This window comes from Pseudophryne corroboree, chromosome 10 (assembly GCF_028390025.1).
Source record: "Pseudophryne corroboree isolate aPseCor3 chromosome 10, aPseCor3.hap2, whole genome shotgun sequence".
Classification (NCBI taxonomy): Eukaryota; Metazoa; Chordata; class Amphibia; order Anura; family Myobatrachidae; genus Pseudophryne; species Pseudophryne corroboree.
In genome coordinates this window covers 291732504-291754358 of record NC_086453.1, presented here as the reverse complement: position 1 = coordinate 291754358, position 21855 = coordinate 291732504, and the positions used below count along the sequence as shown (strand labels likewise).

Genomic DNA, 21855 nt, shown 5'->3' with positions numbered 1-21855 from the left:
TATTATGTCACTGCTGAAGTGAATATAGAAACTTGTTGTGGGTCAGCAATGGTTAAAGTAGGACTGGTCCCCACCTTGGTGCATAAGGCCATAATAGGGAGGGATTTTCCTCATTTTTGGAAACTGTGGGAATCACGTTTATCAACAGATGTGAGAAGTGAAGAGCCAGTTGGTGATACTGGTGATTGTGTGGCTGTACGTGTGTCTTCGGAACTTTCTGACCCTTTGCCTTTTGCCAGTTTGGCTGGGGAAGTGACAGACGGGGAGTCCAGTGAGGACCCTCTTGCTGGGAACAGAGACATAGTGGTTATAAACGAAAGTGTGCCTGAGCTGGAGGTAAAAAAGGATCTGTTTGCATCTGAACAGTTAAAGGATCCTACCTTGATAAAGGCTAGAGAGAATGTTAAGATTGTTAATGGGGAGCCTGTGGTACCAGGTGACAGGGTTACGTATCCCCACATGGCCATCTGTAATAAGCTCTTGTACCACATTGTCAAAAAGGGTGAGGATGTGGTGGAACAGCTGGTAGTACCCCAGCCTTATCGGAGAACGGTACTAGATTTAGCTCATAGTCACGTTACAGCAGGACATTTAGGGGCAGAAAAAACCACTGAAAAAGAGTTTTACAAAGGTTCTTTTGGCCAGGGGTTTATAAAGAAGTGTCTGAATATTGTTCTTCCTGTCCTGAATGCCAGTATCATGCCCCTAGACCCCATTTCAGGAGCCCACTAGTTCCCATGCCTATTATAGAGGTCCCGTTTGACAGAATAGCCATGGATCTCGTGGGGCCCTTGTTAAAGTCCGCTCGGGGCCATCAGTATATCCTGGTAATAATGGACTATGCCACTCGATATCCTGAGGCTGTCCCTTTACACACTATCACAACCAAGGCGATAGCTAGGGAGCTGGTGCAGGTTTTTAGTAGAGTGGGAATACCAAAAGAAATTTTGACTGACCAAGGTACTCCATTTATGTCAAGGGTCATGAAAGAATTGTGCAAATTATTTAAGGTCACTCACCTCAGGACGTCCATTTACCATCCCCAAACTGATGGGTTGGTGGAAAGGTTTAATAAAACGTTAAAAAGTATGTTAAAAAAGGTGGTTGATAAAGATGGGAAAAACTGGAATTGTTTGTTGCCCTACTTGTTAATGGCCGTCAGAGAAGTTCCTCAGTCCTCTACGGGGTTTTCTCCATTTGATTTGTTGTATGGTAGACACCCCAGAGGGCTGTTGGACGTGGCCAAAGAGACGTGGGAAGGACAGCCCACTCCTTATAGAAGCGTTATTGAACATGTAACACAAATGCAGGATAGGATTGCAGCCGTGGTACCTGTTGTCAGAGAGCACATGGAACAGGCCCAAAGTGCTCAACAGAGGGTCTATAACCGGAGTGCCAAGATACGGGAATTTGCTCCTGGAGATAGAGTTCTTGTTTTGGTACCCACTGTGGAAAGCAAATTCCTAGCTAAATGGCAGGGTCCATTTGAGATTAGGGAAAAAGTGAATGAGGTTAATTACAAAGTATACCAGCCGGGAAAGAGAAAACCCGAACAGATCTACCATGTTAACTTAATCAAACCCTGGAAAGATAGGTTGTCTCTGTCAGCAGAGCCTTGCCCTTCGGTGTCTTCACCCCGGTTGCTTCCCGCAGTGAAGGTGTCAGAGACATTATCAGGTGATCAGAACAATCAGGTTAAAGAATTTCTCATCCAAAATAGGGAGATATTTTCAGAGCTGCCTGGCCGAACGACCATAATAAAACATGACATTGTCACAGAATCAGGGGTCAGGGTTCATTTAAAGCCATATAGGATTCCTGAAGATCAGCGAGAAGCTATTTCTAAAGAAGTTAAAACCATGTTAGAACTTGGAGTCATAGAGGAGTCTAACAGTGAGTGGTCCAGTCCCATAGTGCTCATCCCGAAGCCCGACGGTAGCATACGCTTCTGTAATGACTTTCGTAAGTTAAATGAGGTGTCCAAGTTTGACGCATACCCCATGCCCCGTGTGAATGAGCTTGTAGAAAGGCTGGGAACAGCCAGGTTTCTCACCACATTGGACCTGACCAAAGGTTACTGGCAAATACCTTTATCTGATAGCGCCAAAGAAAAAACAGCCTTCTCGGTTCCGGAGGGGCTGTACCAGTATAAGATGTTACCCTTTGGGTTGCATGGGGCTCCAGCAACCTTTCAACGGGCGATGGATAAAATTTTGAGGCCCCATAGAAAATATGCAGCTGCCTATTTGGATGATGTGGTAATTCACAGTACAGTCTGGGGGTCCCATTTGGTTAAAGTACAAGCAGTACTGGACTCAATCAGAGAGGCAGGGTTAACTGCTAACCCAAAGAAGTGCTGCCTCGCAATGGAGGAGGTCAAATACTTGGGCTTCACCATAGGCAGAGGTCTGATTAGGCCCCAATTGAATAAAATTGATGCTATTCAAAACTGGCCTCGTCCAGTGAATAAAAAACAGGTAAGGGCTTTTTTGGGAATTACTGGGTACTATAGACGGTTTATTCCCAATTTTGCGACCACAGCGGTGCCGTTGTCAGACCTTACCAAAGGGAAGCAGTCAAATATGGTGAAATGGAACCCTGATGCAGAAAAAGCGTTCCAAGCGTTAAAAGTGGCTTTGTGTTCACAACCGGTGTTGATAACACCAGATTTTTCAAAAGAATTTGTGGTACAGACAGATGCCTCAGAGGTAGGGATAGGTGCTGTGCTGTCCCAAACCAGAGATGGGGACGAACACCCTATCATTTATTTGAGTAGGAAACTCAATGAACATAAAAAAAGGTATGCCATTGTGGAAAAGGAGGCTTTGGCCATTAAGTGGGCACTAGATACCTTGAGATATTACCTCTTGGGTAGACAATTCAGACTAGTGACAGACCATGCCCCTTTTAAAATGGATGTATGTAAATAGAGGCAAGAATGCTCGTGTAACTAGATGGTTTCTAGCGTTGCAGGACTTTAAGTTTACGGTCGAACATAGACCGGGAACACAATTGGCCAACGCAGATGCATTGTCCCGCATCTTCTGTCTGGGGGCTACAAGCGTTCCGGCCCCTAGGTCGAAACAGGGGAGGGGGATATGTGACAAGAACACTGGGATAGTGTTTGAGGGCAGGTATGTTTGTCCCAGGTTCTTGTCTTACATGTTTTAGAAAATGAAAACTTCTAGGAAAAATGCTTTTGTTTTGTCAGAACCTTTTCAGTTTGCTGTAAAAGCTGGGTAAAGGCTCTGAGAGAGAGATAAGGCGAGTTCTAGACATTGGGCCCAGTTCGGGTCTTTGGCCTCACAGAGGGCTAATCAGGGTTTCAGCTGTGTAAGAGTGTTATAGGGCTGCTAGCCTGATTAGTATGGGCAGACTGCCTGGGAAGACTGGAGGGATCTGTGTGAGAGAAACACGCTTCCGGATACAAGTGAGCTATACAGTGTTTACTGGAGAACCCTGTGTTTTTGTTTAGTGATAGTTAGGAACATCTTGTGTTTAGTTAGTGCCGGACAGGCAAGGTATTTTCTTTTGGTGTTTGTTTTATTTTCTGTTTCAATAAAACTGTCCGGGCCAGTTGTACCAGAAACTGGACTTGTGTTGTTCTTCAGCTGCTGCGTGCTGCCATATTCCCCAGGAAGAGGCGCCTTGCACCCCTACAGTGTTACAACTTATATACTGCTCAAAAGAATAAAGGGAACACTTAAACAACACAATGTAACAACACAATGTAACTCCAAGTCAATCACCCTTCTGTGAAATCAAACTGTCCACTTAGGAAGCAACACTGATTGACAATCAATTTCACATGCTGTTGTGCAAATGGAATAGACAACAGGTGGAAATTATAGGCAATTAGCAAGCCACCCCCAATAAAGGAGTTGTTCTGCAGGTGGTGACCACAGACCACTTCTCATCTCCTATGCTTTCTGGCTTATGTTTTGGTCACTTTTGAAAGCTGGCAGTGCTTTCACTCTAGTGGTAGCATGAGACGGAGTCTACAACCCACACAAGTGTCTCAGATAGTGCAGCTCATCCAGGATGGCACATCAATGCGAGCTGTGGCAAGAAGGTTTGCTGTGTCTGTCAGCGTAGTGTCCAGAGCATGGAGGCGCTACCAGGAGACAGGCCAGTACATCAGGAGACGTGAAGGAGGCCGTAGGAGGGCAACAACCCAGCAGCAGGACCGCTACCTCCGCCTTTGTGCAAGGAGGAACAGGAGGAGCACTGCCAGAGCCCTGCAAAATGACCTCCAGAAAGCCACAAATGTGTATGTGTCTACTCAAACGATCAGAAACAAACTCCATGAGGGTGGTATGAGGGCCCGACGTCCACAGGTGGGGGTTGTGCTTACAGCCCAACACCGTGCAGGACGTTTGGCATTTGCCAGAGAACACCAAGATTGGCAAACTCGCCACTGGCGCCCTGTGCTCTTCACAGATGAAAGCAGGTTCTCACAGAGCACATGTGACAGACGTGACAGAGTCTGGAGATGCCAAGGAAAACGTTCTGCTGCCTGCAACATCCTCCAGCATGACCGGTTTGGCAGTGGGTAAGTAATGGTGTGGGGTGGCATTTCTTTGGGGGGCCGCACAGCCCTCCATGTGCTCGCCAGAGGTAGCCTGACTGCCATTAGGTACCGAGATGAGATCCTCAGACCCCTTGTGAGACCATATGCTGGTGCGATTGGCCCTGGGTTCCTCCTAACGCAAGACAATGCTAGACCTCATGTGGCTGGAGTGTGTCAGCAGTTCCTGCAAGACGAAGGCATTGATGCTATGGACTGGCCCGTTCGTTCCCCAGACCTGAATCCCATTGAGCACATCTGAGATATCATGTCTCGCTCCATCCACCAACGCCACGTTGCACCACAGACTGTCCAGGAGTTGGCGGATGCTTTAGTCCAGGTCTGGGAGGAGATCCCTCAGGAGACCATCCGCCACCTCATCAGGAGCATGCCCAGGCGTTGTAGGGAGGTCATACAGGCACGTGGAGGCCACACACACTACTGAGCCTCGTTTTGACTTGTTTTAAGGACATTACATCAAAGTTGGATCAGCCTGTAGTGTGTTTTTCCACTTTAATTTTGAGTGTGACTCCAAATCCAGACCTCCATGGGTTAATAAATTTGATTTTCAATGATAATTTTTGTGTGATTCTGCTGCCAGCACATTCAACTATGTAAAGAACAAAGTATTTAATAAGAATATTTAATTCATTCAGATCTAGGATGTGTTATTTTAGTGTTCCCTTTATTTTTTTGAGCAGTGTATATATATATATATATACACACACACATATACATACAGTATGCATTGATAAATGCCGTTCTTGGTTATTAGACTATTTCACACTTGTGAACAGTGCACCAGGGCATATTGTGGTTCAAGACTGCATTGTGGTTCAAGACTGCTGGTATATCCTGGATGGATGGATAGTTACATATCTCAGAATATATTAGTGACAAAGCACTTGGGTATTATTATAGTCCTAATGTGTGTGTGTGTGTGTGTGTGTGTGTGTGTGTGTGTGTGTGTGTGTGTGTGTATATATAGTATATATATATATATATATATATACATACACATTTGGACTATGGTAACGAATATATTCTGAGCTCAACCCCTATTTGTTCCTTAGTTCTATGTAAAGATATTCATACGTCTAACCCAAGCATGTTTAAATTGCTCTACGGTATTAGGCTCTACCACCTCTGACAGGAGGCTATTCCACCTATCCACTACCCTTTATGAGAAGTCATTTTTCCTTAACTTTCCCCTGAACCGATATCTCTACAGTTTAGTCCTCGTGTTCTAATACTTCTCTTCATTTGGAGAATTTCTCCCTCTTATACCTTGTTAAAAAAAAAACCTTGACATCTTTGAACGTTTCTGTCACATCCCCCCTTTCCCTTCTCTAAAGACTATACTTATTAAGATCCTTTAGTCTTTCCTGGTAAGTTACAGTATGTGATGTTTTTTTTTTTTGCTTTGCTTCAAAATCCAAATCAGCTCCATTGATTGTAAATGACCTCACTGACTTTCCAGTCTAACACATGTAGCATAATCATTGGTTCAGACTATGGCCCGAATTTATCAAGCCTTGGAGAGTGATAAGTTGTACGGTGATAAAGTACCAACCAACCAGCTCCTAACTGTCATTTTTTCAAACACAGCCTGTGACATGGAAGTTAGGATCTGATTGGCTGATACTTTATCACCGTGCTATGTATCACTCCCCAAAGCTTGATAAATGGGGGCCTATATACTGCAATGAGTAGCAAAAGGGGAACCCTCAGACCAATTTTCTATAGGTGCTGTTGGATTAATGTCTTATTTACATTATTTTTATTAAGTGGAAGAAACTGTACAAACCTAAACAGAGAATTCTATATAATAAGCTCTACCCTCCACAAGTGCCTTAAAGAACATACATCACTATATGAAGTTATGGGGGTCATTTCGAGTTGTTCGCTCGTTGCCGATTTTCGCAACGGAGAGATTAAGGCAAAAATGCGCATGCGCATGGAATGCAGTGCGCATGCGCTAAGTATTTTAGCACAAAATTTAGTAGATTTACTCAAGTCCGAACGAAGATTTTTCATCGTTGAAGTGATCGGAGTGTGATTGACAGAAAGTGGGTGTTTCTGGGCGGAAACTGACCGTTTTCTGGGAGTGTGCGGAAAAACGCAGGCGTGTCAGGATAAAACGCGGGAGTGTCTGGAGAAACGGGGGAGTGGCTGGCCGAACGCAGGGCGTGTTTGTGACGTCAAACCAGGAACGAAACGGGCTGAGCTGATCGCAATCTGTGAGTAGGTCTGGAGCTACTCAGAAACTGCTAAGAATTTTCTATTCGCAATTCTGCTAATCTTTCGTTCGCAATTTGGCTATGCTAAGATACACTCCCAGAGGGCGGCGGCCTAGCGTGTGCAATGCTGCTAAAATCTGCTAGCGAGCGAACAACTCAGAATGACGCCCTAAATGCACTAATTTGACACCTATAGACACAGAATCTTATTACAAAATTGAATCAGCTCCTAGTACATTTTGGTAAATTGCAATGACTGATAGTTTGTTGTAATCTGCAGCTTTGCTTGTAGAAACATATAGTTATCTCACACATAAGGTTTCCTTTGTTTTACAGGTATGGCTTTGAATTCACAGCACCCACACTTAGGTGTACCAATACTACTTTTACACTGCCCTTTCTATTTACCAAAGCAACAGGCTGGTTCCCCCAAGTATGAGTAGGCAGCACGAGTGCGGAAATAGGAACGCGCGGGGAGCATTCCTATAGTATTGCTGCAATGTTATATGGTGCAGGGTGGTAGTGTCCTGCTGGGGCTCAGAGTGGTTGTATGACCTGGGCAATATCATCTGTCTGTCCCTCCTACTGATTATCATACCACAAAAGGGAAGAGGTATCAAACTTTGCAGAGAAATGTGGTGGAGTGGGGAAGTTGCCCAGATAAATCAATCAGCTTCTAGCTATTATTTATCCATCATAGTCTATGAAATGACAGTGTGACGCTTATTGGTTGCTATTAGCAACTTCTATCCAAGCTTTAACACATCTCAACCAGAGCGAGAACAATGACTTAAGGAGAGGATTTATCAAAGCTTGGAGAAATAAATTGGTCAGAGATGTACCAACTAATCCGCTCCTAGCTGCCATGTTACAGGCTGTGTTTGAAAAATGACTGGAGCTGATTGGTTGATACTTTCAGGGATATTCAATTACCCGCAGCGACTGCGGGTGTAAAATTATTGCTGGAGGGGGGATATGTAATTAGCCCCGATAAGCCGCCGCTAATCAGGGATTTTGTTTCACCTGCCTCCAGCAGGCGAAGCAAAATCCCAGATAACAGACCCGTTTTCATCCGAAAATGGGGCTATTTCACCCGAAAACACACAGGTTTCACTGAGCATGTGTGTTTACGGGTGTAAATGGACGAGCTAATCGAATAGCCCGACTGCAACACCCGTAGAAACATCGGGGGTTTTTACTCCCGATGTCTCTTCAGGTCTAATTGAATATCCCCGTTTATCTCTTTCCAAGCTTTGATCAATCTTCCCAATGCCACTGTGATCATTTGGCTGACACAAGACAGTTATCTCAGTGGTAACTTTTCTGACACCTACAGTACCTGCCTCCCAGCCTGCAGCCAGACAGTGAATGGCTGTCAGCATGCTGACTGGTGAATGGCTGGAGCTATCCTCCAATCAGAATGCTGACTGCTTAAAACCCCAAAAGATGGAAAGATCACTAGTTAACAGACTATTTAGGCTGTAGGAGCTCACCATACCCGTGCCCTCTACAGAGGTAAAGTATGCGGCCCTTTGTCTGGCAAATGACTACTTGTGATAAATGAAATACTGCCAACCAATGATGTAAAGCGTGGCTTACCCTCCCCGGCCATGCTGGATTTTATTGAAGCTAACTTTATTAGCATTTTTACAAATAAAACACTCACACTTTTGTCTCTTTCTCTTAATGTCACTTTAATAGACACACTGCATTATCCTGGCACTGTACAAACCTCATTATGCAGGATGTCATTTCTGACTGTATGTATCAGAGAACACAGAACAACATCCATACTTACCATCATTAAAGTCCCGCCCCAGTTCATGATTCGGACAGCGCTTTACAACTTCTGTAACGTGTTCAGCTTTTTTATAGACTGGCATGGCCCGAATGACTGTGCCCGGTGGAGGTGGGCTGGATAATTTGATTTGTATGGGACACGTTTTGGCAATCTGGCAGTAGAGCTTCTTCAGCAACGGAGAATACTAAAACAGAAATAGAACAGTCAGATGTCACAGGACACAAGTAAGAAAACTAGAGCATGGTCATTGGAACAAATGTAAAATGATAAATACAGAAGTGTTTTAAAGTAGCTGAGAAATTCACCAAGGGAGTTAGATGTGTAATGAGAGGATGACCGAGGTGGTGATAACTGGCTTTGGCTTAACATTCTAAAAAACTAACTAATACAGAGAAATTCCTTGTGACTCATCATAATGCAACTTTTATACTGAAGGAAGAATGTGAATCTTTGTACCCCTTTCACAAAGTTACTCCAGCTGCAGACCGGATGAAACACTCTTCACACTCTATGATGTGATCATGTGACCAAGGAGTATCGAAGTTAAACTACAATGATGTCATCTGGTGATGTCACCAGACGATATCATTGTAGCTTAACCTCGATCCTCCTTGGTTGCTTTAGAATCTCCGACACAACCTTTTGGCCTAACGGAAGACTCAGCACTTCCCTTAGCAGAATGCATTATTCCTAACATTTAAGAAGTGCAAAATTCGGACAAAATTAGCACCTACGATATTCATCTATATTCATGCAACAGATTTTATGCATCCTTGGCATTTCTCGATAACCTGTGCTCCTTTTGGTTTTGCAAATCGTCACTGTCCCACCAGAACCATCAGTATTGGGAGGTATGAGAATGTACGCTCGTTTCCTATAGTAAACCGGATATAGAAGCAACCCGCACCCCATATCCACTTGCACCCACTATGGAATTTCACAAATTCAGCACAACCTCTTCAGAAAATTACATACATTACACCAAGACCTGACTCAGGAAACCCACCCCCAACTATCACCACCTCCACGCACAAAGGCACAGATTTATCAAGCCTTGGAGAGCAATACATTGCACGGTTATACAGTACCAGCCAATCCGCTCCTGTCATTTTTCAAACACAGCCTGTAACATGGCAGTTAGGAGCTGATTGGCTGATGCGTTACCACCGTGCAATTTATCACTCTGCAAGGCTTGATAAATCCTGGCCAGAGTTGCCTTTTGGAAAATATAGATACAATGTTTTCTATTGTAGATACAATGTTTTCTATTGTACACACCACATTATTAAGAATATAAGAACTAAGGTACACAGAGTAATCAATTAACTTATTGTACGTCTTAATGGTTTTTTTTATTTTATTTTATTTGAATCAAAACTAAACATTACTTGTTAACCTTAAATATTAATCTTTTTGAAAAAATTTAATCCAGAACAAGTCAGTACCAAGGAATCGTCATTGTTGATTTAATTCCCTCTCTGTGATTGGGATGAGTCTTTATTTAATCCGAAAGTCGTGGTTACATCTTTTTGAGTCATACAAAACACTGCCTTTTCTATTATGATTGCACATTGTACAGCGAGCGCTGAAGAAAACGTATATAAAATGATATTATATTGCATTAAAGATTTTCATTGGCAGGTTAGGACAGGTAATATGCCTTAAAAATGATCCCAAAAATTCACCTGGAGCAGATTAAAGCCCTGGCTCATAACTCAGATCTGCCAGGACAAGTTACTGGATGTTAATGGTGCATAAAGACACAAAAAGGGGCATGGATAGTGTTGATTTAATATTTTAAAATGGATTAATAGAGAAAATGGGAATTTTACTATGTGGTTACTGTATGAAATGTATTTGATCATTTGTGTTTTATTTATGCCTCAGGGCCATAATCAGGGCTGTACACAGGGCAAGCCAGATGCATACACAGGATAGGAGTGTTAGGGGGAACTCACATTGCCTCTAAGCACAGTTATATTTAGCAGAGAGGGTCAATGTATTGCATGTGCTAGACTGTGTTGAGAGGGTTCAGTATGAGTTACCAATGGACGGGATGCCGGCGATCAGTATACCGACAGCGGCATCCCATCCATTAGAATCTCGACAGCCCCCCATTTAGACCCCTAACCCAGAGTCGGACTGGCCCACAGGGGAACAGGGGAAACCACCGGTAGGCTCCACTACCTGTAGGCCCTCCTCCTCCTCTAGGTATCAGGTTCCAGACTCTATCCTAGTGCACATGAATTATGCATTATACTTATGTTACATTATACTTCATAAGAACATGGTTTATTATATATTTACCAAGGGGCACGGAACATGTACTCTGTTATGGTTAGCCAAACCTCTGTAGTGGCTGGCCAAACCCTTAAGCATGGGCCCCTACAACAGCATTCCCCCGGTGGGCCTTTCATTCCCCAGTCCGACACTGCCCTAACCCTCACCTTTTCCCTACCCTAACCTTCCCTTGTGGGTGCCTAACCCTAACCCTCCCTGCTTGGTGCCTAACCCTAACCTTCCCGTGCCTGCACTCTAAGCCTAACCCCCCCTTTTGCTGCCTAAACCAACCCCCCCCCCCCCCCCCCCCCCCCCTTACTGCACGCTTTCAGGGCGGCAGTGCGTCCCGCTGTCAGGACGATCATGATGCCAGCCGGCGGTATTTTCATGCCATCATCCTGTTTGGCGTTGGTATTTCGACGGCGGGATTGTGTCCTCCTTTGGGATCCTGGCGTCGGTATATAGTCTGCTGGGATCCCATTCGTCGGGAAGATAACTGCTTCCCTGTTGAGATCTCAATATGTGTCATTGCTAAATAAATCCAAAGTGCCAGGAGGGCACCATGATTGGCAGATTTTGTGCCCTGGCAATTATTCCTATGGGAGGCCACTTATAAGGCAAACATACAACACGGAGCATTTAAATTCCGTTATTTTACAATGTGAAAATAGTTCTGAAAACTTAAATGGGAAAAATTTCGTTTTTAAAATTAATTTACATTCCTTTTATTCCTGAGGCTGCGCAAAACAGATCTCACCGATATATTAACCAGGACTTTGTTTTTTGCTCTGAAAATGAAAAAAAAAAAAAAAAAAAAAAATTGGATTTCAAGATCTGACATATGTCTTAGCCTATGTAATGCAGCCACACAAAAAATGCTCAGGGTGGAACATTTTACCCCTTTTCACCCCTTAGCAGTAGATACCCCGTAGTATCCCTGCATAGTGGGTGGCTGCAAATAACTGTCACAGTTTCCAGACCACCCAGCAGGTCACATGTTTCAGGGCACCCAGCAGGTGCACAGGCAGTGATCACCACCTGTCACATTTTCCAGAGCACAGTGATGATGCATTGTTAATGTCAGGTGGACGTTTTACCACATAACTCCGAAACAAAGCAACCAATTACAACACCGCTATAATTCTGCAATTCTACAGACCTAATTTGGTGTATGATGTACAACAGCATCATAGAAATAAGTCACTTATAAAAGTCGTCCTTCTGCTATTAATATATAGATGACACTGTCAAACTTCATTTCAGGGTGCATAAGGATGCAGTTCCCTCGTAACCGTTTACAGGGGCACTATTGATGGTTAGACTGAACATTATTCCATTATTACATGCATACCAATTACCAATGGTCTCCCATTAATCTCAATGGAATCACACTACTAGGCTCAGTGTTACTAAGCACTGCACAGCCTTAGTGAATGAGGTGAGACATAACTGCAGGGCAGGGACCTCATACAGACACAGTGGACCCAGGGTCATCTTAACAGCATTATATATCCTGGGTAAAGCGATACACTGAGGCCCCTACACAACCATTCACAGGAATAAGTAAAAAAAAAAAAAAAAATCATAAATGACCTGTGGTCCCGCACTGTCTCTCAGCATGTTTTAATACAGTGAATGGCTGTCAGCACTCTGATTGGAGGATAGCTCCAGCCATCCACCTATCAGCATGCTGACAGCCATTCACTGTCTGGCTGCAGGCTGGGAGGCAGAGCCGACCCTAACCAATATGATGCCCTAGGCAAGATTTTGGCTGGTGCCCCCTAGCACCGCCACTAGTTCCGCCTCTGACCCCGCACCCCTTTCCCAACACCATCACCCGTCACCCATAGCAGTTCTCATTTTGGTGCTCCTACGCACTATATTTCAAATAGGAACAGTGTGCACATTCACTGTACAGCCCAAAAAGGGGTGTGTTTTTGCTGGGATGGGACATGGCCACAAAATAGTACCCCCAATTCAAATTACACCACACAGTAGTGCAACTTTATTCACGTTATATCATACCATATTGCGCTTTATTCACATTAGACCACATAGTAGTGCCCTTTCTATACTTAACGGATACACAGTAGAGCACCTTATACACATAATGCCACACATTAGTAATGCCTTTATACAGATAATACCACACAGTAATGCTCCTTACACATATGACACACATTATTAATGTCCTTATAAACACAATGTGCCTTACACATTATGCCAACCTTTATTCAAGCCCTTATACACATAGTGTCCCTTACATATATGCCGCATATTATTAATGTATTTATACACGACACACATAATGCCCCTTACACATATGCCAAACATTATTGTGCAACCAACCCACCTGCACGCAGCACTCACACGGCCGCTAACACTGTGACCTCTGCCTCTGCTTGGATACAGATGTGTCCTCATACATCTTGCCTCAATACGCCATGCAGCAGGAGTTGCCTGCCGTGAGTAAGCTGGCAGCTCTGCTAACGTCGGGCACCTTTTTTTGCATTACTATGTGACTAGGACACACCAGCAGCTTCTGCTGATTAAAATGATATGTGGCATGCCTATATTCTGTGTGTGACTGTGGCTGTATCTGCATACGGAATGCAACATTACAGTGATTTCCAGGAATACACTGTAGCATAGCAATTCGTATGCAGATACAGCCAAAGTCACACACAGAATATAGGCATACCACATATCATTTTAATAAGCAGAAGCTGCTTGTGCCCCTAGGCATGCCAAATGGCCTAGGCATTTGCCTATGCCTAGGGCCGGCTCTGCTGGGAGGCAGGTACAGTAGATAATGCTGTCTGGCCCTCTGATTGTGTGTAATTCAGAGTGGCTGAACATAGAGTGACCATATTATCCCTTTTACCTGGGACGCTCATGGATTACACAGGTTCTGTGGCTGATTAAAACCAGCTGAAATGTAGGCTTGAAGTCAGTCAGCCACAGAACCTGTGTAATCCATGAGCGTCCCAGGTAAAAGGGATAATGTGGTCACTCTACTGAACAGAAATCTCTACATGCCTCCCCAGATACTCTGGAGGCACTAGCCTGCCCCTGCTTAAAGGCACTTAGGGGTCTATTCCATAGGCGTGCGCAGCACATTTTATTAGGGGGTGCACTGTTGGAGGGGTGTGTCTAGCACCGCCTTTTGGGCGTGTCTAGCACCATCTATTGACGGTCAACGCAATATAAAATATCCACCCTTGTACCAATCCTAATAATGCAGATGCATTGTCAGATGTTGTGGTGTGCACCAAACAAACACCCCTGATGGCACTCACTGCAATTACACTGCTCCTCCTCAGCCTGGTCTGGCTCCCCCTCTATTTCCCCTGCAAGCTGCAGCAGCTTACTTACAAGTCAGTCAGTCACTCACTGACACTGACAGTCGCAGACTAGTTATTGCTGCTGCTGGAAAAACGAGTGACGTGTCAATGTTGCTGCCGACTGCCTGCCAGTATTGAATTTGTCTTCCTAAGAGGAATGCTGGCTGCATACTGCTCCTCATCAGTGGCTGGCGTTGGCATAGAATAGAAGGAGAGAGGTGGGCGTGTGACGGGTGGGCGTGCGAGCAGCATGATGTCATCACGTCAGATCACGCTGTTTTTGTACATTGAGGTGGAGCCAGGAGTTTGAAAGCCGGTGGCAGTGGCACCCTTGATTAACCCAGGCATCTGGTCAGTAATGCAGTCCTGACAGGGTGCAACGCAGAGGGGACAGTAATCAGACTGCTCGGCGATCGCTGCATCAGGCATGTGAGATCGGATTGCCGGACATTAGGAGGTGCCTGTGCGCACCAGGCACCCCCCCTGCGCACGCCTATGGTCTATTCATGAAGCAGTGATAAGAGTGGAGAAGTGAGCCAGTGGACAAGTTGCCCAATCATGTAACAATATGAAATATTGTTACATAACAAGGCAAATACTGTAAGCCATTGGTGGTAATTATATAATCCAGAACACTAAATATAAAAGTTACATCTAGATGATATTTATGAAGTCATGGCAACTAACTAGTGGGGCTAAGAAGTGTGTTTATGTCTGACTGGCACATTAATAGGCATGCACTGCGACTCCAATGGGCCTCAAGTTGCTCCAGTATTTGCAAAAAAGAAGCTGGAATTGCTGCTTAATGCCAACATGGGGGTCATTCCGAGTTGATTGCTCGCTAGCTATTTTTTGCAGCGCTGCGAACAGATAGTCGCCGCCTATAGGGGAGTGCATGTTTGCTTTGCAAGCGTGCGATCGCATGTGCAGCCGAGCACTACAAAAAAGTTATTGTCTGGAATTGACGTCAGACACCCGCCCTGCAAACGCTTGGACACGCCTGCGTTTTTCTAACCACTCCCAGAAAACGATCAGTTGCCACCCACAAACGCCTTCTTCCTGTCAATCTCCTTGCGATCGGCTGTGCGAATGGATTCTTCGTTAAATCCATCGCTCAGCAACGATCCACTTTGTACCCGCACGACGCGCCTGCGCATTGTGGTGCATACGCATGCGCAGTAGTGACCTGAATGCAGCGCAGCGAAAAATCCTAGCGTGCGATCAGGTTGGAATGACCCCCTTAGAGACGTGACATAATTTTCGGGGGAAAGTAGTGACTGAGGAAAAAAACACCTAAAATCAATTAAACAAATTTACATACAGGTTGACACTGAAAAATTTAATATATGAGAATAATAATAATAATAATAATAATGTGTGTGTATATAATTTACAAGTGATTATTTACATATATGCCTTTGAGAAGATATGGATGACACAGCAAGTCCTGTGGTTAGTACCTACCAAACGTCATCAAAGGATTGACAACCGGTGAACCGGTGACATGGTCATAGGCGCCCAAGACTCACTGATGCATGTGGGGAGATAGGATAGCCCATCTGGTCCTATCTGGCAGAAGAGGTACTGTAGCGCTAGTTGCTGAAAAAGTTACTGGTGACTATGATAGAGCGGTGCCAGAACACACAGTGCATTGCAGCTTGCTGGGTATGGGGCTGCAAAGCCGGAGGCCGGTCAGAGGCCCCACGATGACCCCTGTTCACCGCTGAAATCACCTACCATGGGCAGGTGAGTGTTAGAACATGGAGCAATGGAAGAAGGCGGCCTGGTCTAATGTGTATGGCTGTGTGTGTCATTTACCTGGGGAAGAAATGGCACCAGGATGCACTACGGGAAGAAGGGACTCTAGTGGATGCAGAGTGATAATATGGAAAATGCTCTGCTAGGAAACCTTGGGTCCTGGCATTCTTGTGGATGTTATTTTGACACATACCACCTACCTAAACATTGCTGCAGACCAAGTACACCCCTTCATGGCAGTGGCTTCTTTCAGCTGGATAATACACCCTGCCACCATAGGTGTGCGCAGGGGGGGTGCCTGGTGCGCACTGGCACCCCCTAATGTCTGGCACCCCAATCTCACATGCCTGATGCAGCGATCACCGAGCAAGCTGATTACTGTCCCCTCTGCGCTGCACCCTGTTAGGACTGTATTACTGACCAGTCGCCTGGGTTAATCAAGGGTGCCACTGCTACTGGCTTTCAAACTCCCGACTCCACCTCCATGTACAAAAACAGTGTGATGTGACGTGATTACGTCATGCTGCTCGCACGCCCACCCATCACACCCGCCACATGCCCACCTCTCTCCTTCTATGCTATGCGAACGCCAGCCACTGATGAGGAGCAGCATGCAGCCAGTGTTCCTCTTAGGAATACAAATTCAATTCTGGCAGGCGGTCGGCAGCAACATTGACACGTCAGTCGTTTTTCCAGCAGCATTAGTACTAGTCTGAGACAGTCAGTGTCAGTGAGTGACTGACTTGGTAGTAAGCTGCTGCATCTTGCAGAGGAAAGAGAGGGGGAGCCAGACCAGGCTGAGGAGGAGCAGTGTAATTGCAGTGAGTGCCATCAGGGATGTTTGTTTGGTGCACACCACATCTGACAATGTATCTGCTTTATTAGGATTGGTACAAGGGTGGATATTTTATATTGCGTTGACCGTCAATAGATGGTGCTAGACACGTCCAAAAGGCGGTGCTAGACACACCCCTCTGATGGGTGCACCCCCTAATAAAATGTGCTGCGCACGCCTATGCCTGCCACACTGCAAAAAAGGTTCAGGAATGGTTTGAGGAACTTGGCCTCCAAATTTCCCAGATCTCAAGCCGATCAAGTATCTGGAGTCCCCACCTTGCAATTTACAGGACTTACAGGATCTGCTGCTAACTTCGAGGTGCCATATACCACAGGACACCTTCAGAGGTTTCATGAAGTCCATGCCTCGACGGGTCAGAGCTGTTTTGGAGGTACGAGGGGGAACAACACAATATTAGGCAGGTGGCTTTAATGTTCTGGCTGATCTGTGTTTATATATATATATCTTATAGATATATGCACACACACCAATACACACACGATCAATTGCTATACGTCAAGCCTAATGTACAAAGTATTTGGGGGATTTTGTTTCTGTCCAGGTGCTTCCAGACTGTCAGATTTTGTGAAAGGACCCTTTCATGTCGACATTCCCAGACAACCCTGGGCATGCCTGGGATATGAACCTTTCCAGAAGAGGAGCTGTGTATTATGCAGAGATCTTAGGTAAGAAATGCACTCATGCCATGTTGTGACACGGATAAACCTCCACTACACAGTTGCCTGCAGCTCACTACAGAGCCCAACACAGACATGTCTCTGCTGATAACCTTATCAAGTCCCGACAGCTCTCAGATCCTCCAGTATCACTCAGTAGTAACCGCACATGTACCGCGCGCACAGTCTCCGGGAGCAGCCGTTACACAACATCTTCTGTCTAAGTGGTGGCTGCTGGCCACATTTATCCTGGGGCAGACAGGAGCTGGTGATACCCAGACCAAAGGATTACATGCAGGGGTGGCATCTTTCCTTCTGCCGGATAATTATAGTGATTAGAAGTATCTACTTGTGGAAAATCAAAAGAGCCAATATAAATCAATTATAACTGGCATAGGGCAGAATAAATGTGGGTAAAAGGGTTTGCTTAGACTTGTAGCTGTATACTTGCTATAAGGCTATAATATAATAATAATAATAATAATAATAATAAATTATTATTATTATTATTATTAATAATAAAATACACTACTGTTTTACTTCAGTGAAAAAAGCAGAAGTTTATGTGAGTTGATTTTCTCGGTGAGTGCCAGATGTTCACTACTCCTTGCCAAAAATATTGCTATATATATATATATATATATATATATATATATATATATATATATATATATAAAGTCCATGGCAGCCGGCACTCCGCAGTAAATGGAACAACTTCTCTCCGTGCCAGATAAACAGCAGTTACACAATGTCCAAAAGTAACGGCACTGGAGACTGTCAGCGAATATAAATGCTGTATTTAGCAGGTAAACGAACGTTTCGGAGTATAGACTCCGTCCTCAGTACCACATACTGTATGTGGTACTGAGGACGGAGTCTATACTCCGAAACGTTCGTTTACCTGCTAAATACAGCATTTATATTCGCTGACAGTCTCCAGTGCCGTTACTTTTGGACATTATATATATATATATATAAACCTTATCAAAGGCTATGTACAGTAGATTAATGCTAAACACGTTTCCCAAACTCCGCCATTACAGTCCAGGTTTTACAGATATCCATGCTTGAGTACAGATGGTTAAATCAAATTGACTGAGGTACTAAGTAAGCCACCTGTGCTCAAGCATGGAAATTCTTAATACCTGGACTGTAGTTGCGGAGTTTGGAAAACTCTGCAGTAGTGGCTCCTCTGTTCTTCCTATTTTTAAGCTAGTTTTCTGTGGTAAGGTTAATAAGGTAGATGAGTAATGGGGGGGTAGTGTGTGTGGTGTGTAGATACAGGTCAGATAGGTGTGTACAGGGGCGTGGCTTTGTGGGGAAAGGTGCATGGCCACAGAATAGTACCAAATCACATTGCACCGCACAGTAGTGTCCGTCATTCCCATTACATAGCACAGTAGTGTCCATTATTCACGTTACACCACATAGTAGTCCCCGTCATTCACATTTCATAGCACAGTAGTGTCAATTATTCACGTTTCACTACATAGTAGTCCCCGTTATCCACATTACACCGCACAGTAGTGTACGTTATTCACATTACATAACACAGTAGTATGGCTTATACACTTATGCTACACAGTAGAGCCACTTATACACATTATGCCAGACAGCAGAGCCACTTATATACATTATACCAGACAGTAGAGCCTCTTATAGACACAACAGTAAAGCCCTTTATAAACATTATGCAACATAGCAGAGCCCCTTATACACATTATGCCAGACAGCAGAGCCTTTTATACACGTTATGCCACACAGTAGTACCAGTTATACATTTACGCCACACAGTAAAGCACCTCATCATCATCATCATCAATCATCCTCCTCATTCAACATCATTCCTTCTACTTCTCCTCATATTCATCCCCCCCACCCCACCCCACCCAGGGAGCTGCAGTGCTTCTGATGTCATTCCTCTTCCTCTTCTGTCAGCACCGACCTTGCTGCCTCTTCTCCTGACTCCTACTTAGGCTCCCATTTCTCAAGCCTCAGAGAGTGATAAATAGCACGGTTATAACGTACCAACTAACCAGCTCCTAACTGCCATGTTACTGGCTGTGTTTGAAAAATGACAGTTAGGAGCTGATTGGTTTGCTACTTTATCACCGTGCTATTTATCACTCTCCAAGGCTTGATACATCTGGGCCTTAGTGTGCTATCACTGTGCGCTGCCTGTCCTAATGCCGCGGCCGTCTTAATGGCTTCTCTGCATTGGGCACTGTTGGAATGGACTGGGAGAGATGGCATGACGTCTCTCCTAGTCCCAAGAGATAATGCAGCAGAGATGGGGGAGAGGGCAGAGCAAAAGGGTAGGCTACTGCAGCGCTGCCCGCTACAATGTGTAATGGTAGCGATGCACCTAGCAGAGAAGGTGCTGGTGGTGTGCACAGATAAAAGCAATTGCGGGTGGATACGGCTGGTTCCACCCACAGGGCAAAAGCGTTATGTGCCAATCACCGTCCACACCACCCTAGTTATCCCCACCTGCCTGCAGTAGGAAGAGCCACACACAACTGGTAGGTGATAAGGAAGGCAGGACCACACCCTGGACAATCATATCTCTTGTAACAGAGCAATGCCTCCTCCACTGAAAATCACACCCCTCAGCACAGCAGTTAACCTTCTCCAAGCCAATTGACAGTGGAGTCTCTTTTACCTCAGCGGAACCCCCCGTGGGAAGAAGCTGCTGCAGCTGGCAGCACCCCCAGTCAGATCCAGAGGCTGCCACTCCAAATATCCCTACATGCGTAAGGTTTCCCTTGTGCCAGGGGACCAGGGTTGCCAGTGCTTGCTTTAGATACACCTGTTTATAAATTGCTAAATGATCTTCCTACAACATGACACTGAACCCCATACTCCTTCCTAAGCTCCAAATACAGGCATGATCATCAATATATTGCATTACTTCCTTGTTATAGTCATTTCCCTTTCCCCTTTGCAGTTCTCTGTGAAAGTGGGCTGCAGTTACAGAACCAGCAGAAACAAGGTTTATGCTCATTTCATTTACTTCAGTCAAATAACTTCTAACTGTCCTGATTTAAGGGAACTGTCTTCCCATTCTGACTGCAATGCAATGTTGCCCAGTCTGCCAGGAAGATAGGTGGACATGGCAGCTGCCTGCTCCGTGTGCTCCCATTGTTGTGCCCGGCAATTATTTCATTTTTTTCTCTTTAGAGCAGAGGAATTGTGGGTGTCCGACTGCTTTGGAAGCGCATGATATGCTCCTAAGGGACAGCCACTGGAAATCCTACCACTCTTCAGGATTAGGGGTATATGAATTAAAAGTGGTAGATTTTTTTTTTTCATTCCATGTTATGATGTGTACGTAACATTTTTTTGCCAGCTATGTACTAACCAGATATAGCAGGAACAGTGTGTTGGGTTACACCCTGGGCACATAGGAGGAGTCTTCCACATTTTTAAAAAAACTCCTAAGATTCTGACACTGCAAATGCGCTCAGTTACCGAAGCTGCTTGGGGGCTGCGGAAATGGTATTGGAAGATCCCTCTCCTCCGACAATGCCTCCATATTTATATAGCGGTTCCTCCGACAATGTCTCCATATGTATAAAGCGGTTCTTCCGACAATGCCTCCATATGTATACAGCGGTTCCTACGACAATGCCTCCATATGTATAAAGCGGTTCCTCCGACAATGCCTCCATATGTATAAAGCGGTTCCTCCGACAATGCCTCCATATGTATAAAGCGGTTCCTCCGACAAGGCCTCCATATGTATAAAACGGTTCCTCCAAAAATGCCTCCATATGTATAAAGCTGTTCCTCCAATAATGCCTCCATATGTATAAAGCGGTTCCTCTGACAATGCCTCCATATGTATAAAGCGGTTCCTCCGACAATGCCTCCATATGCATAAAGTGACTCATCCGACAAGGCCTCCATATGCTTAAAACGGTTCCTCCGACAATACCTCCATATGTATAAAGCGATTCCTCCGACAAGGCCTCCATATGTTTAAAACGGTTCCTCCGACAAGGCCTCCATATGTATAAAACGGTTCCTCCAATAATGCTTCCATATGTATAAAGCGGTTCCTACGACAATGCCTCCATATGTATAAAGCAGTTCCTCCGACAAGGCCTCCATATGTATAAAACGGTTCCTCCAATAATGCCTCCATATGTATAAAGCGGTTCCTCCGACAATGCCTCCATATGTATAAAGCAGTTCCTCCGACAAGGCCTCCATATGTATAAAACGGTTCCTACAATAATGCCTCCATATGTATAAAGCAGTTCTTCCGACAAGGCCTCCATATGTATAAAACGGTTCCTCCAAATGTATAAAGCGGTTCCTCCGACAATGCCTCCATATGTATAAAGC

The 21855-nt window shown here is 44.8% G+C and overlaps 1 protein-coding gene across 17 annotated transcripts in view; it reads right to left on the bottom strand.

Moving 5' to 3' along the window:
* TP73 (tumor protein p73) overlaps nucleotides 1-21855 on the bottom strand; it is a 362139-nt gene that overhangs the window by 49425 nt on the left and 290859 nt on the right. For all 17 annotated transcript variants that reach the window (XM_063943359.1, XM_063943364.1, XM_063943365.1 and 14 more), the window contains one exon: nucleotides 8606-8792. In XM_063943359.1, the coding sequence (XP_063799429.1) occupies nucleotides 8606-8792 (187 nt within the window). The remainder of the gene's footprint in view (nucleotides 1-8605; nucleotides 8793-21855) is intronic.